This window comes from Neolamprologus multifasciatus, chromosome 13 (assembly GCF_963576455.1).
Source record: "Neolamprologus multifasciatus chromosome 13, fNeoMul1.2, whole genome shotgun sequence".
In the NCBI taxonomy this organism is placed as follows: Eukaryota; Metazoa; Chordata; class Actinopteri; order Cichliformes; family Cichlidae; genus Neolamprologus; species Neolamprologus multifasciatus.
Genome location: NC_140451.1, coordinates 28386751 through 28400198, shown reverse-complemented (window position 1 = coordinate 28400198; position 13448 = coordinate 28386751). Strand labels below are relative to the sequence as shown.

At 37.7% G+C, this 13448-nt stretch overlaps 1 protein-coding gene and 1 long non-coding RNA gene across 3 annotated transcripts in view; both read left to right on the top strand.

The window, feature by feature from the left end:
* cdh5 (cadherin 5) overlaps nucleotides 1–13448 on the top strand; it is a 73010-nt gene that overhangs the window by 44146 nt on the left and 15416 nt on the right. For both annotated transcript variants that reach the window (XM_085182278.1, XM_085182277.1), the window contains 10 exons: nucleotides 1879–2112; nucleotides 2351–2630; nucleotides 3332–3451; nucleotides 3635–3802; nucleotides 3968–4149; nucleotides 6766–6870; nucleotides 7183–7325; nucleotides 7412–7545; nucleotides 8547–8656; nucleotides 9434–9536. In XM_085182278.1, coding sequence (XP_085038404.1) covers nucleotides 1879–2112; nucleotides 2351–2630; nucleotides 3332–3451; nucleotides 3635–3802; nucleotides 3968–4149; nucleotides 6766–6870; nucleotides 7183–7325; nucleotides 7412–7545; nucleotides 8547–8656; nucleotides 9434–9536 — 1579 coding nt within the window. The remainder of the gene's footprint in view (nucleotides 1–1878; nucleotides 2113–2350; nucleotides 2631–3331; nucleotides 3452–3634; nucleotides 3803–3967; nucleotides 4150–6765; nucleotides 6871–7182; nucleotides 7326–7411; nucleotides 7546–8546; nucleotides 8657–9433; nucleotides 9537–13448) is intronic.
* Nucleotides 9543–12513, top strand: LOC146505738 (uncharacterized). Its single transcript, XR_014877507.1, has 2 exons — nucleotides 9543–10308; nucleotides 10373–12513. It is a non-coding gene; the product is annotated as an uncharacterized LOC146505738 (long non-coding RNA).

Sequence of the window (13448 nt, the reverse complement as noted above, 5' to 3'; positions counted from 1 at the left end):
TGTAAAGCATTCCCACGTTAATCTTAACAACCCATATATGGAGCGACTCTTCTCTCTCCCTCCCTCTCCTGTTGCTACTTCAATCATGAAACTGATCAATGATCAGCTGATCGGCTTTTCTGTCGCAACTCCCGTCTCTCTTGTTTCTTTTTGGCCCACTTTGCACCAGAAAGAGGAAACCAGTGGCTGAACAACAGCAGCACGTTTAAGCTTGATAATCTGTTGTTAGAATGTATTTAATATTACTTTCTACACCAGGATCCTTTTCTACTTAGCTGACAGCTGGTAACTGTGCAGGGGCGGATCTAGCAAAGTTATGCAGGGGGGCAGGTAGGGCATTAACAGGGAAAAGGGGGGATACAAAGAAATACTTTTCTTTCTTATTCTCATTTAAAATGTCTAGCTTTTATTAAATAATTATCTGAATGTTACACCCAAAGTTTTGATCTGATGTAAAATATATAGAAGTCCATTACTGTATATAGTAACTGTTAAGTCTAATATACCCTAGTAATCTATAGTACTTTTTCCTTTGGGACGGTACCATCTGTGCAGTCTGCAATTCTGTTGAAGAAAGATGTTGAATCTATTTAATTATTGTGGAAAAATAATTGATTTCTGTAAAAAAAGTTTTTACACATGCATTAAATTAAAGTTGATTACGTCGATTAAGCATCATGAGGCGGAGGGTGGGGGTGGTTCCCTATTTTATTTTATTTTATTTTTGCTGGGAGTTTGCAACCCTATTAGTTAGGTTGCTTAATATTTCCGCTAAGTACTCTTTGAAATACCAGAATAGGGAGGATGGTGTAGGTTTAAGTTTATTAGATTGATCAGTATTGCTGAACTATGAAATATTTTGGGTGCAGTGTATTTTTGCATACAGGTATAACAGAATAGCTTTAGTGTTTGTTTCTTTTTTTAAACTTGAGTATGAACTTATACGAAATGCAGCAAGATATAAAAAAAAACAGTTTTACTGATTAAAAAATACACTATATCGGATTCATATCGGTATCGGCAGATATCCAGATTTATGATATCGTTATTGGTATCGGACATAAAAAAGTGGTATCGTGCCATCTCTAATATTAATTATAGTTGCTTTGTACAAACATTTTTGATGAATAATAATGATGTTGGCTAACTTTTTGGCTTTGAGTATTATGTCTCCACAACTGTTGGATGAGTTGCCGGAATTATTCAACTTTGAATACAAAACCTGAGCTACCTTACATTGAAAAAGAACAAAGAAAATCCAGAAAGAAAATCCAGAAATCCAAATGTCAAAAAGTCCCTTTATGGAAAGTGGCCTTTCTAATGGCTGATTAAGACAGACATCGTAAGTGGTTGTAGCGTCGTCTCCCGTCTTCGTCTCTGTCAGTCTCTCTTTCTCTGTCTGTTCCGCTCTCTCGCACTACACCAGTGGGTCAAGACCTAAAATAGGTCACAAGCCTATGTTTAATAGATCCCCATATGACCACAGTGGTGATGTGCTTTCATTCCAGGTCCCATGATGAGGGGCTAAATGTTTCATTGGAGTCCCAGGATGAAAAGCTTTAAGAGCCCTGGTCCTAAATGATAGCTAGACCTCGAGCTCAGCAGCTGACTGTAAGGGGAGGACAGAGAGTCCTTGGCCTTCACTCTAAGTCTCACCCGTGCACAGTGAAGGGGTCTGTCCGTAGCTGATAAGTGGTTTTAATGTGATCCTCTCTCTGTTCCTTTCTGGTCCCTCTCTCCTCTCTCTTTTCTACTCCCCCAATGTTCCTTTCTGCATCCTTCACTCCTGTCTTGCCTCTTCCTTCTTTCATCTTTATTCTTTTACCCCTCTCTTCCTCTCTTTCCTCTCTCTTCTTGATCCTATCCTCTTCTGTCCAGATGATGGCTTGGCTCCAGCTGTGGACCACAGGACTTATGGCCACTATGGCCTTGACTGTCATCACTGCTCAAGACTCTGGACTTCCTGGGGTAGAAAGAGAGAATCTCGGCCCAGCTGACATTGTCAAGAAGGAATCCCATCCTGTGCTGTTCAGGCAAAAAAGAAGCTGGATCTGGAACTCTCTCTATGTAGAAGAGGAGAAACCTGTTGTGACTCCGCTCAAGATAGGACGGGTATATTATTAGTATTTTCACCTCAGAGTCAAAAACAGAATTCTTCTTGCCATGGCTGTCTATGAGAAAGCATTTTGGTATTTTGCCACGCCCCCTCAGGTTGAAGCTATAACATGTAAAGTGAATCTGGGGCATTATCTGTTGCAGAGAATCTCTTTCATGCATATCTGAATATTTTATTTTCAGAATAGTTTATTTGCAGTAATTTATTAAAAGGTCTATTTTCTTTCTTTCTCAGCTCAAGTCAGACAAGAGTATGACAGGTGGGCATTTTAAAATAGATGGTGAAGGAGCAAACGACATCTTCATCGTGGATCATAAAGGAGACCTGTTTGTCACCAAATCTCTGGACAGAGAAAAGAAGAATGCTTACCATTTGACTGCTATGATGTCAGATGCATATGGCAACCCAATAGAAAACCCTGGAGAATTTGTTGTCCAGGTGACAGATATCAATGACAACACCCCTGTTTTCACTCAATCATACAATGGATCCATTGAGGAAAGGTCTAGAATAGGTAAGTATTATCAAGGATTTTTTATTTTTGTAGAAGGAATTGCCAGCAGCTTATTTCAGGTTAAAAAATATGTTCATGCATTTACGTTTATCTGTACTGCCTCGTGCCTTAACTGTGCAGTGGAAACCTACGATGTAACTGGAAACCCCTCTTAACCCTAGATTGTAGCCTTCCACGTGCACCTCCTGCGAATTGTAACCACACATGAGGTTAACGCAGCCTACCACGGCTGAATGGCAAGGAAGGTCGTGGTGTAGAGTTAATAGGGGTTTTCGGTTATAATCTAAAATGTAGACTTCCAGCTGAAGTATAATGAGGCATCACACTCTCAAGTAGTGGTTAATGTTAAGGAAGGAACCCAAACTCAGAAAGAAAAGGTACAGAAACACAATTTTCAGAGTTGCTAAACATTATTTATTTTAAGTATGCATGTGGCATCTGCTAAACAGGGGTAACGAGACAGATTCAAAATAGACTGAAGTGTGAAAATCCTAAGAAAAACGAAACATTATGCTCACACCTGTCACAATCATTAGTACATCTCGCTGTGAAAAACACAACTCGGTGACTTTAATTACAGTGTTGGCACTTAGTCATGAAGCATTAACCATTTCACATCTGCAAAACACATATACTTAAACATGATCAGCTATTTACTATGATGATTTCTATCATACATGTATATTATTTCCTTCTTCCAGGAAAAACAGTGGTTGAGGTGAAAGCTACTGATGCAGATGACCCCACCACTGCTAATGCAGAACTCAGGTACTCTTTGACCCATGGAGACATTTCAGCCTTTGAAATCGACAGCATCACAGGTAGGCTGACTCCAGTGGTACCCACCATGATTGCCATGCTGTAGCGGCCTTTTTTCACCCTGGCAAATAAATTTAGGATCATACTTTAGGGTTTCAAGCTATTTTTACTGTAATATGAGTCAGAGTTGACCTGAAAGATAACACCCTCTCCGAATGTCTCGCTCTTTCTCTGTCCCTCTGCAGGTGTGATCAGCTGCAAGATAAACACTTTGGACCGGGAAACCAGGGAGGAGTATTTGGTGGTGGTTAAAGCTCAGGACATGAGAGGATTGGCCTCTGGCAGCACAGCCACCACCTCGGTCACTATTAAGATAACTGACATCAATGACAACATTGCTTCTTTTACCAGAAGTAAGGAACCGTTTTATGAGCATTTACAGTAATGATAAAGAGATGCTTAAAAAGAAGAGATTATCATCAGTCAGGTTCTAGAACCATTAGAAGCATTACATTATCAAATTGTACAGAATCAACAGAAATATTCAGTCTTAATTAGTGTGTGTTTTCCATCCACAGCAAAATATGATCTGAACGTTCCAGAAAACCACAAAGTGGATGAGACGATTGGGATTCTGGAATTGGTGGATAAAGATGAGATTCAGAATAAGGAGCCCATATTTACCATTCAAAATCTTAATAGCAACATATTCAATATTGAACCCAACCATAACAAGGATGGAAACCTCGTGCTCAAAGAGGTAAGAGACTTATGTGTAAATGGTAGAAAGAGAGCCATAACATAACCATAACAAAATAAGTTGGGTTTTTTTTCCCCATCAATCGTGTATAATCTTATGTTAATAAAATCTATGCTAGTATTATATAGTATATATTATGGATATGTCTAACTGATGGAATTACAAGTATGTTTATCAGCATTTTTACTACAATTAATGTATATAGCTATGTTTGTCACCACCCAGCTGAAATTGTCCAACAGCTCTGCTGGTTCATTTCCTGGTTTGGCTTATAAGAGGAATGTGGGGCAGCCATATTTGACGTATAATTTTCTGTTGTATTTCAATTTAACATTCCTGAACTGCCATGGCTGTCCCATATTTTTGTATAATTCATTTAGAGAGTGATTTCTCTCTTGTAATTACTGTCTCCAGTTTGGCGATAAAATAGAGACATGGTTCCCAGCATTTTTTTTTCCTGTGCACGTAAACAGCTCTGATTTGCTCAACCTCATCTTTATTTTATGGTTTTAAAAGACATGATGATTTCATTGGATTAATTTGAATTATTTTGAAACAAACCTTGACTGTGCTATTTAAGTTGATTCAAACATGTTATTCTGCCAAAGTTGTTTGGTTGTTGGTCAAAATATGATAAAGGTGAAATTTCATCATTCATGCTACCACGAGGAGTGGCACCATTCCAGAGTGATTGCCTTTAAAAATTTATTATACATGATCAATTTTAATCAGTACTAGGCTTATAAACTCAATTAGCTACTTGACCCATTGCTACCAATCAAGGGATTGTAGTAAATCATATTATAAATGTGCATCAGACATTATTTTTATGTGGGTTTTCTTTCTGTATTTCAAACAAACAAAAAACTGTGAAATTAGTGAAATATTATTACTTACCATAGTATCATAGTATCATCTTATTTTGCAATACATGGATTTTTAAAAATCTTATTAGTGTGTTCATTTTCCTCATAAACACATGTTGCGCATAAATATTATGTAATCAATTTAGTTTTAATGTGCTATGTAAACTAGCTTAGTCTTTCCATGCAGCACCAGGAAATGGATGCATATCCCAAAATACATAAAGGGCAACTCGCTTTTATTTTTATTTATATATGTACAGAAGTAAATCAGAGTGTTTTGGGAAGTGTTGTATCCTCACACTTTTTACAGCATCCAAATTGATGGGACCTCATGCCCAAACAGCTTTAGCACAAAAATAGATTTGCAGTCTACCATTACCAACGAGGATCATAGCCACAGCATGGTGACAGGATTTCCACAAATTCAAAATACTAATGTACTGACATTTTCAAAGTGGTTTCTGAAGCCTTCCTGCATACTCTGCCACCGCATGGCCGCTAATTACATATAACATTAAAAGGTGCAATGTCAAATTTCAGATTTTTTTTCCTGCAGGATGTATAAGGTGTGACGTGTTTAAGACTGACTTGAAACCTGGCCTCCTTCTGGTTTCTAAAGATATTTATGCTTGCGGGATTTCTAGCAGGTTGACTTCACTGGGTTGTGCTCTTCAGATAAAGTATTTAGGACATCAGAGAGCTGGAAATGTATTCTAATGAAATGAGCTCTGTAATAGCTTGCACCCGTGCTGGCCTGGAATCAAATCGTACCTCAATCTTCCCCTCAGCTCTCGAGCCCTTCTCATCTTTCTCAACGGCTGTGTTTACACATACAGAATAAGCCAGCTGTTGGCCACACTGTGGTTAAGGTCTTATTCTTGTTAAGCTGTTTACAAATGCCTTTGATACCTTGGGACTGACTATCCTTGTAACCATGAATAATCCAGTTAGCAGAATATTCCTCTCTACCTGTAGTGTCCCATTCACTGATAAAAGAGTCTGGCAGAAAAAATAAGAATATCTGTGTATTTCTAATACATAGGAAATAAATTATAGTGCCAATGTGAATATGGCAGTAAGCTTTCTTATATTTGCCAATGTAAAAATGTTTCCATAAAACTTTGCAACTAAAAGTTGTTTTTGCCCCCCACCCAAAAATATAGAACCTTTTAAAAATTGAGGAAAGTGAGCTACACAGGTTGCATAGACTGATTTGTAACATTTACAGCCTTTTTGCACCTGAAATCGTGAGTTGTCCTTGGTGGACTGATGCAGGTGTACAACAACAACAACAAAAAAAACCCCACTAAGGTGCTAATGGAGTGTGTCCCCAGTTACAAGCAAAGACCTACAAGGAAAATGAGGTCAAAAGATTTAAAGTTGACAGGCTTAAAGAGTAACATATTGTTGAAGGACTACTATTAATTTCGTGGAAGACTGAAAGAAATTGTAACAGAACCCAAATGCATCAGATTCACACAGCATACAGTTGAGTTCTGTGTTAGTGACAGCTTTAAACAAACAACATAATCTAATTTCAGATGCCTTAAAAAAAATGGAAATTAACGACAACAAAAATCTGAAATATTTAATGTTTAAAAGAGCGCAACCTTCCACTACGGACACTGTTGTGTATATTTATTTAATAAAGATATCAACTCTGCACTGAAGCTTAGAGTCACAGCTATCAATTCTAATCTAATTAGCACTGACATGTTGTTTGCTCACTCACACTATCTTTGCTCCCTAGGCTCTGGACTTTGAGAAGACAAACAGCTATTCTTTCACTGTCCGGATGAAAGAAAATGTCCGAACTCCCGCTGACAACACAAACGCTGCAATCACCAGTGCACAGGTAAATATCAAACAGGGCAACTGTAACTTTCACGAGTCAGCAAGTGAATGTTTGTGATTTGCAGTTCAAATTGATTATTTACTTTATTTTATTGATCACTTTAGCCATCTTCAAAGCCAGTTGCCGACTTGATTTTCATTCTCTAAAAAAAGAGAATCAATGCTGAGGAATGTATTTAATGCTTCACTGTCAAGAAATACTTTTCACAGATTCGGATTAGCAGGACACAGTGTGATGCTGTGTAAAGGATTATAGAAAAAATAAAAATTCCAATGTTGGTCTAAACTGTTGGCAATCATTTAAAATTGCCAGGTCAACATCAACGTGTTAGATGTAGATGAGCCACCGATCTTCTCTGAGGACATGTACAGCTTTAACGTGAAGGAAGAAATACACGTGAACAACATAGGATTCATCAAAGCCAGAGATCCTGACAGAGCCAACAAGACCATACAGTATGCTGCACGCATTCCCCAAATAAGTAATAGTGTCACTAATCCTGTAAAGTGTTTGTTAGAGTGATCTTGGTCTCTCTGTTTAGGTTCTCCATCATGCAGCCGGACTGTCCTATCGGTATCAACCGACTCACAGGTCAACTGTACACTCTGAGAAATCTGGACAGAGAGGATAAGCCCACACACATGTTTCAAGTTAAGGCGCAAGAGGAGCCAAGTGGTATGTCACACACTCTCATAAGAGCTGTACGGGGGTTTATTAATCCCTTTCCTCTAAACAATACATCCTCACATGAAAAATTGAAACCACGTGTTTTACAGCAACAGCAATGTGCATACAGGGAGGGAGTTAAAGTACAAAGGCCAAAAAAGACAGTTTGTTCTCTTGGCTGAACATCTCTTGTAGATTTATTGAAGGATGGGAGTGTAACACATTAACAGGGATTTTTACAGACTTAACACATCACCATAACACCTGGTCGACCCACATGAGAAGGAGAGAGTACGCAGGAAAATCACATTAGACTGCCTCTTTGTTCACTTCCAGCTTCTGAACCAAACTCTATATTTTTAGATCAGCAATGAATGAAATCCAGAGATCTATTTTAGTGGCTTGTCACAGCGTTTAAGGGAGACAATGGTCCCCTGAGCTTGACAAGGTCCTCGATATACAGTACATGTTCTGTACTAAAGATAGATTCAAAATCTTAGTACAAGAGACAAAAAAAGAGACTCACATATTTATCAAAAGATGAATATTCAAAAAGAACATCAGTGATATAAAATAAATGTAAAAGATGTTTTAATGTGACGAAAATAGCTGTCCAACAAACAGCTCACAAATAGAAATCCTTTCAGTTACTTGACCTTTAATCTAGCCCTTCAGTGACAAAGATATGCACACTAATCTCCAGCATAGTTAATCACTGTTACATTGGCGCATCAAGGTAAATTACAACTAAATCCTTAGTTTAAGAACTTTTGTATTTCATTTCTATATGGCTTCAGTATTTTAAGATAAATGACACAGTTGACAAGTGTTGCAGAAACAAAAAGTGCAGTTGTTTCCACATTTGCATCTCCTAAACAAATACTGAATGAGACTAAATTATACTATCACTGAATGCCCTCTTGAATCTCTGTTTGCAGCTTTTGCGCATTTATTTGGACTATTTTCATTGTTAGACGTGTCATTAATCTGATGTTTTCTTCCCTTTGTAGGTTTAGAATCAGTTGTAAAAGTTAACATTAATGTTCAGGATGTGAATGACAATGAACCTGAACTCAGAGCTGACGACATCTATATATGTGAGAACGACGAGTCTAATACGGTAAGAGGTGATAGTTTTTATACCTATACTATTTATAGATTTTAATTATATTTTTTAATTTATATAGTACCAAATCACACAAAAACATTAGCCTCAAGTGGATTTATACTATAAGGTAAAGACTCTAAATATTCAGGAAAATCCCACAACAATCAAATTATCTGCTATGAGCAAGCACTTTGTGATGGTAGGAAGGAAAAACTTCTGGTGACCCAGGTTCAGGGAAGGGCAGCCATCTGCTGTGTGAGGTTAGGAGAAAACATGAGGAGAAGCTTGTTTCTTATTATTAGAGGATGCATCTTAATGGAAACTAAACGCCAACAGATCATGCTGAATTGTTGTTGATATGTCTTCTGAATTAAAACTCACGTGAAGCCAAGCATGTGATGAGCTGGGGTAATGAATGCGTTTTACATAAAAGCCTAAACGCATATTTAACTGTCTGTCTCCTCAATAACGGAGCCTGGGAAGCTACAATAGGTTTCTCCATTATTTATTTTTATTATTTATACAATTAAGTTCTTATTTGATTTTTTTTTCTAATTGTCACTTTAATATAAATAATCTGAAATTTGGATCCCAACCTAAAATAGTGTTTTTGTCACGTGCCATGTACATGGCAGTCGATGGCTCAATGATTCACATGCATGCCATACATGTCTGCATAAATCAGTGCATATATAATTTACATATATGGGCTGCACACATTGACTGCAGAAATGTGCAGTCAATGTGCAGAAAGATTAACTTTAGAGTCATTTTTTGGTCTTTCCTCAGATAATTGGAACCTTGACTGCCACAGATAAAGACGATCAGCCAGTTGCCTTCACTTTCAGTCTGGCGAGTGAGAATTCCAACTTCTCCATCAGAAACTATGGCAGTAAGTCCTTCTGTGTACTGAACATTTATTTACTTTTCTTTTCTTGCTTGTTGCTTTAAATGGTGCTCTGAGCAAGCACTAGCCTTGGAACTTGTTGCTATGCAACAACTGGAACTCTATGTGAAGCCCAATGCTCTGTTTTTGAAATGTAAAATTATTTTAACTTCCAAAAACATCCTTCGGTTCTTTAAGCCAGACGGGAGATTTTGAGAGCCTGTCTGGGACCATAAGTACTATCTAAAATGCACAACAAAGACTGGAAATAACGAGAGCTATTGGTTTGATGGGCTTGAAGATAACTCCCTCTGTGTTGTAACCTTGTCACAGCTGATGATGTTCAAAGAGCATAGTGACACAAAGTGGTGCTGTTGAGAGGTCTATAATACATTCAAGGACGGAAAAAAGAGAAACTACATCAAGAGGACAATTACTAACTATGGGAACTGTAGAAAGAGGTCCTGGGCTCAAGTTCAGTGGCTGGCTAGGGTCTTTTTTGTGTGGAGTTTGCATGATCTCCTTGTGCCTACTCGGGTTCTCACCAGGTACGGCAAAACACATTCATATTAGTAAGTGGTTAATTTAAATAGGCTGTATGTGTGAGTTGTTTGCTTCTATGTGATCCCCCTGTGACAGACTGGTGATATATATTTTATGGGCCTGGTTTACTAATAACTTGTAGCACTGCAAACTGGGTTTTGGCATAAAAAAATTACTTTGGGTATTTACCAAGAGCACAGTGACAAAATTTCTCAGTGGGAGTTCCTTTCTCAACGTGCAAAATATAAAGATAAGAATATCTTTTCTTTTTTTTTTGCCTGTCCCATTTGGTTCTTTAGCCGCAAAATATAAAGATAAGAATATCTAAATTAGACACGCTAACTGATTTACAGGTTTAGTGCTAATTGTGATGCTAATTGTGATTACATTTAATTTAGAAAAAAAAAAAGCACGTCTTGTGTTTTGCACATGAAGATGAACTGTCTGTGCCTGTGCTTAAAAAACAGTGAAACTGCTGTAGATCACATGTAAAACTAACCAGTATTGTTAGTATTTTGGGGTGGATTGTGCTGACATGCTAATTTGCTCATTTAATTTAGTATATCTATATAATGCTTTAGTTTTTCTCATTAAATGAGGAGTAATTAACACATTGGAATATATTGGGGATGAACCAAGAATTTTAATCAGAGAAAACCTATTAATATTAACACACACAATACTAAAACCTCTGTAACTAATGTCTTCAAAGTAGTCAAAGGATTCAAAGGCATGATGGCTACTGTTTGATTCTTATTCATTAAATGATGCAAGTGGTCTTTTTCAGGATGTAGTATGTCTGTAGACACTAAAATGAACCAGCTAGTTGGCACCAGCATGCAGAGATCTCATTTTGATTATTCCATATGCAAAGAGCTCAAAGAGTGAATAGTACTGATGTCATTTGGGGGAAAATATGTAGGTGTATATTTACAAATGAAAAAGGTTTAGCTTGAATTAACTGATGTGACATATGGAGAGTGTGATCCTGAGAGAAATTTGTTGGCATCAGCTTTAGGGGAGAGGTCATTCAATATAGGATACATAACAGCACAAGTAAAAGTGCAGTCATGATTTTTATCATCATATTCAGTTATTATCCATGACAGCCAGAGGGAAATTCATACCAACTGTTGCAGTCAGAAATAAGAAAAATATAAGTAGATGAAAGCCTAAGGTAATCAGATGAAAGATTTAGGTGAGGTGTTAGTATTTAATCTATCTAATCTGAAACCTGAACCATATTGAAAAGAAGATAAACAGAAAAATGATGTGAATTTTACTCAACAAATTCCACTCGTGCACGTGCCCAGAGGGGTTGACTTGTTGAACTGAAGGAGGAAAGAAAGACAGAGTAGTGCAAAAGCAAGGAAAAATTAGGCTTAGGTGCAAGAAAAGATTTTAAAAAAGGCAAGAAGTTCAGAACTAAGAGGAGAGAGGGAGGAGCTGAACCAAAAGAGACTTACAAGCAGTAAAAGAAAAAAAGAAGGTGAAGATAAAACTGAAACGGATGCTTTACGTAAGGTAAAGATTAAAGAAGGAAAGGAAAAATAGGAAATCCAAAACAACTAAATAGAGAATAACGAGGCAGACTGAAGGAACGGTGGACCGACAAAATCAAGGAAGACATTAAGTCCGTCACTGCATCACCTGAGGACGCCTTGGACAGAACCAAATGGAGAAACCTTTGCCGAAGAGCGGACCCTGCACTAGCGGGAACAACGCCAGGGTGAAGAAGGAGAATAACAGTAGATGAGAACCTGAGATAAAAGAGGACTAAAGCTAATGAAGAGGGAGGAAAAGCAGTGCCTTGAGAGGGGAGGAGAAGAAAGAAGAGCATGGGATGAAAAACGAAATAAGGACACTTGCAGAACAAAGTAGTAAGAGAAGATGAGGACATGAAAGAACATTAGAAACACCACATTTTAAGAGCAGTGGTTAAAAAGGTGAAGAGGAAACAGGGATGCAAGAAAGGTGGGAAAGAGAAAAGGAGAGAAGAGAGAAGAAGGTAGCTGTTTGATAAAGTGCTGGTTGTCAGTGCAAACCGATGTTTTCCTCTGTGGCTCAAGACTGTGCCCCCAAAACCCATCTGACAACACCTCACACCACTTAACACACAAACTAAAACATGGCCTAGAGACACAAACACACATACACACACACACACACACAACAAGAGCTGCAAAGTGAAGGCTTTTGAAATATTCATCGACTACCAGCTCTTTAAAACTTGCAAAAAAACAACCTTCATTATGGGATTCACAAAGAATCTCACACTCCAACAGTCAATGTAGCTGCACAGTGAAGTGACACAACTCCATGTTCAGACCACACGACTACATGAAGCTTAGCCCATTAATGCCGGACAGACAAAAGGGAAGGAGAGGTAGGAAAACAAGGAAAAAAATAAGAAAAGATGAATAGGACGCCGGAAGAAAAATATGTAAATAGAAAGAGAAAGAGAGGATAGTGAGAAATATCCAGAGAGAGAGAGGAAAGAGATTAAATCAAACAAAAACGGAGCAGGAGACGAGACGGAGAGGAGGGATGAGATGAAGGGCGGACAGAAGCTGTTTCATCTTTTATTCGGTTAGTTAAGGCTTCATTTACAACCATATCCTTCCACACATACCTTTGCAGATGTTGTCATACAGGCTTTATCTGGTTTATCTTGGTTATTGAGATAGTAAACTTAGTTAAGCACCTTATATGCAGAGCCTTGTTCATCCCTATGTCCTGTGACTGGGAATAGAGTCAAAATTATGTGGAAGACTCTGTGTATATAGACTAGTCTCATTCATGTTTTTGTCCCATCATTTAGTTTAGTTCATCGTGCAGAGAAATCAGAATTCAGAAGATACAGAATGTATTTGTAGCGAAGATAAATGGTTAAAAACAATAGAAATTGCAGGTCTTCTCAAGCATGTTTTTTTTTTTTATGTTTGGTTTTTTGTTTTTTTGATGTACTTTTTTCTCTTTGAAATGAGCTCCACTGTCCTGCATGTTATGTGCTCTTGGCCTTTTGGAATAATACACACAAGTGTGTCTCTGTAATCTCTGCATAGGTTAAAGATCAATGCAAAAAGGACCAACACGTGGTTGGATACCACCAGAGTGTCATCACTGTTTATTTCCTATACAGCATTGAGGAATTGTTACAGAACTGAATCGTCTCCTGTATTCATTATTGCTGCTTTTCCCATATACACGGACACTTGAAATACCTGCAGCAACATTTTAGAGTTTATATACTCATTTGTGTTCATGAGCACTCTTTCAACTGCAAATTCAAAGAGCAACAATGTCACATATCCTTCACGAAGAGTTTAAAAACAATAAATAAATAAATAAATTGTGGTGCAGGTATTTAATATA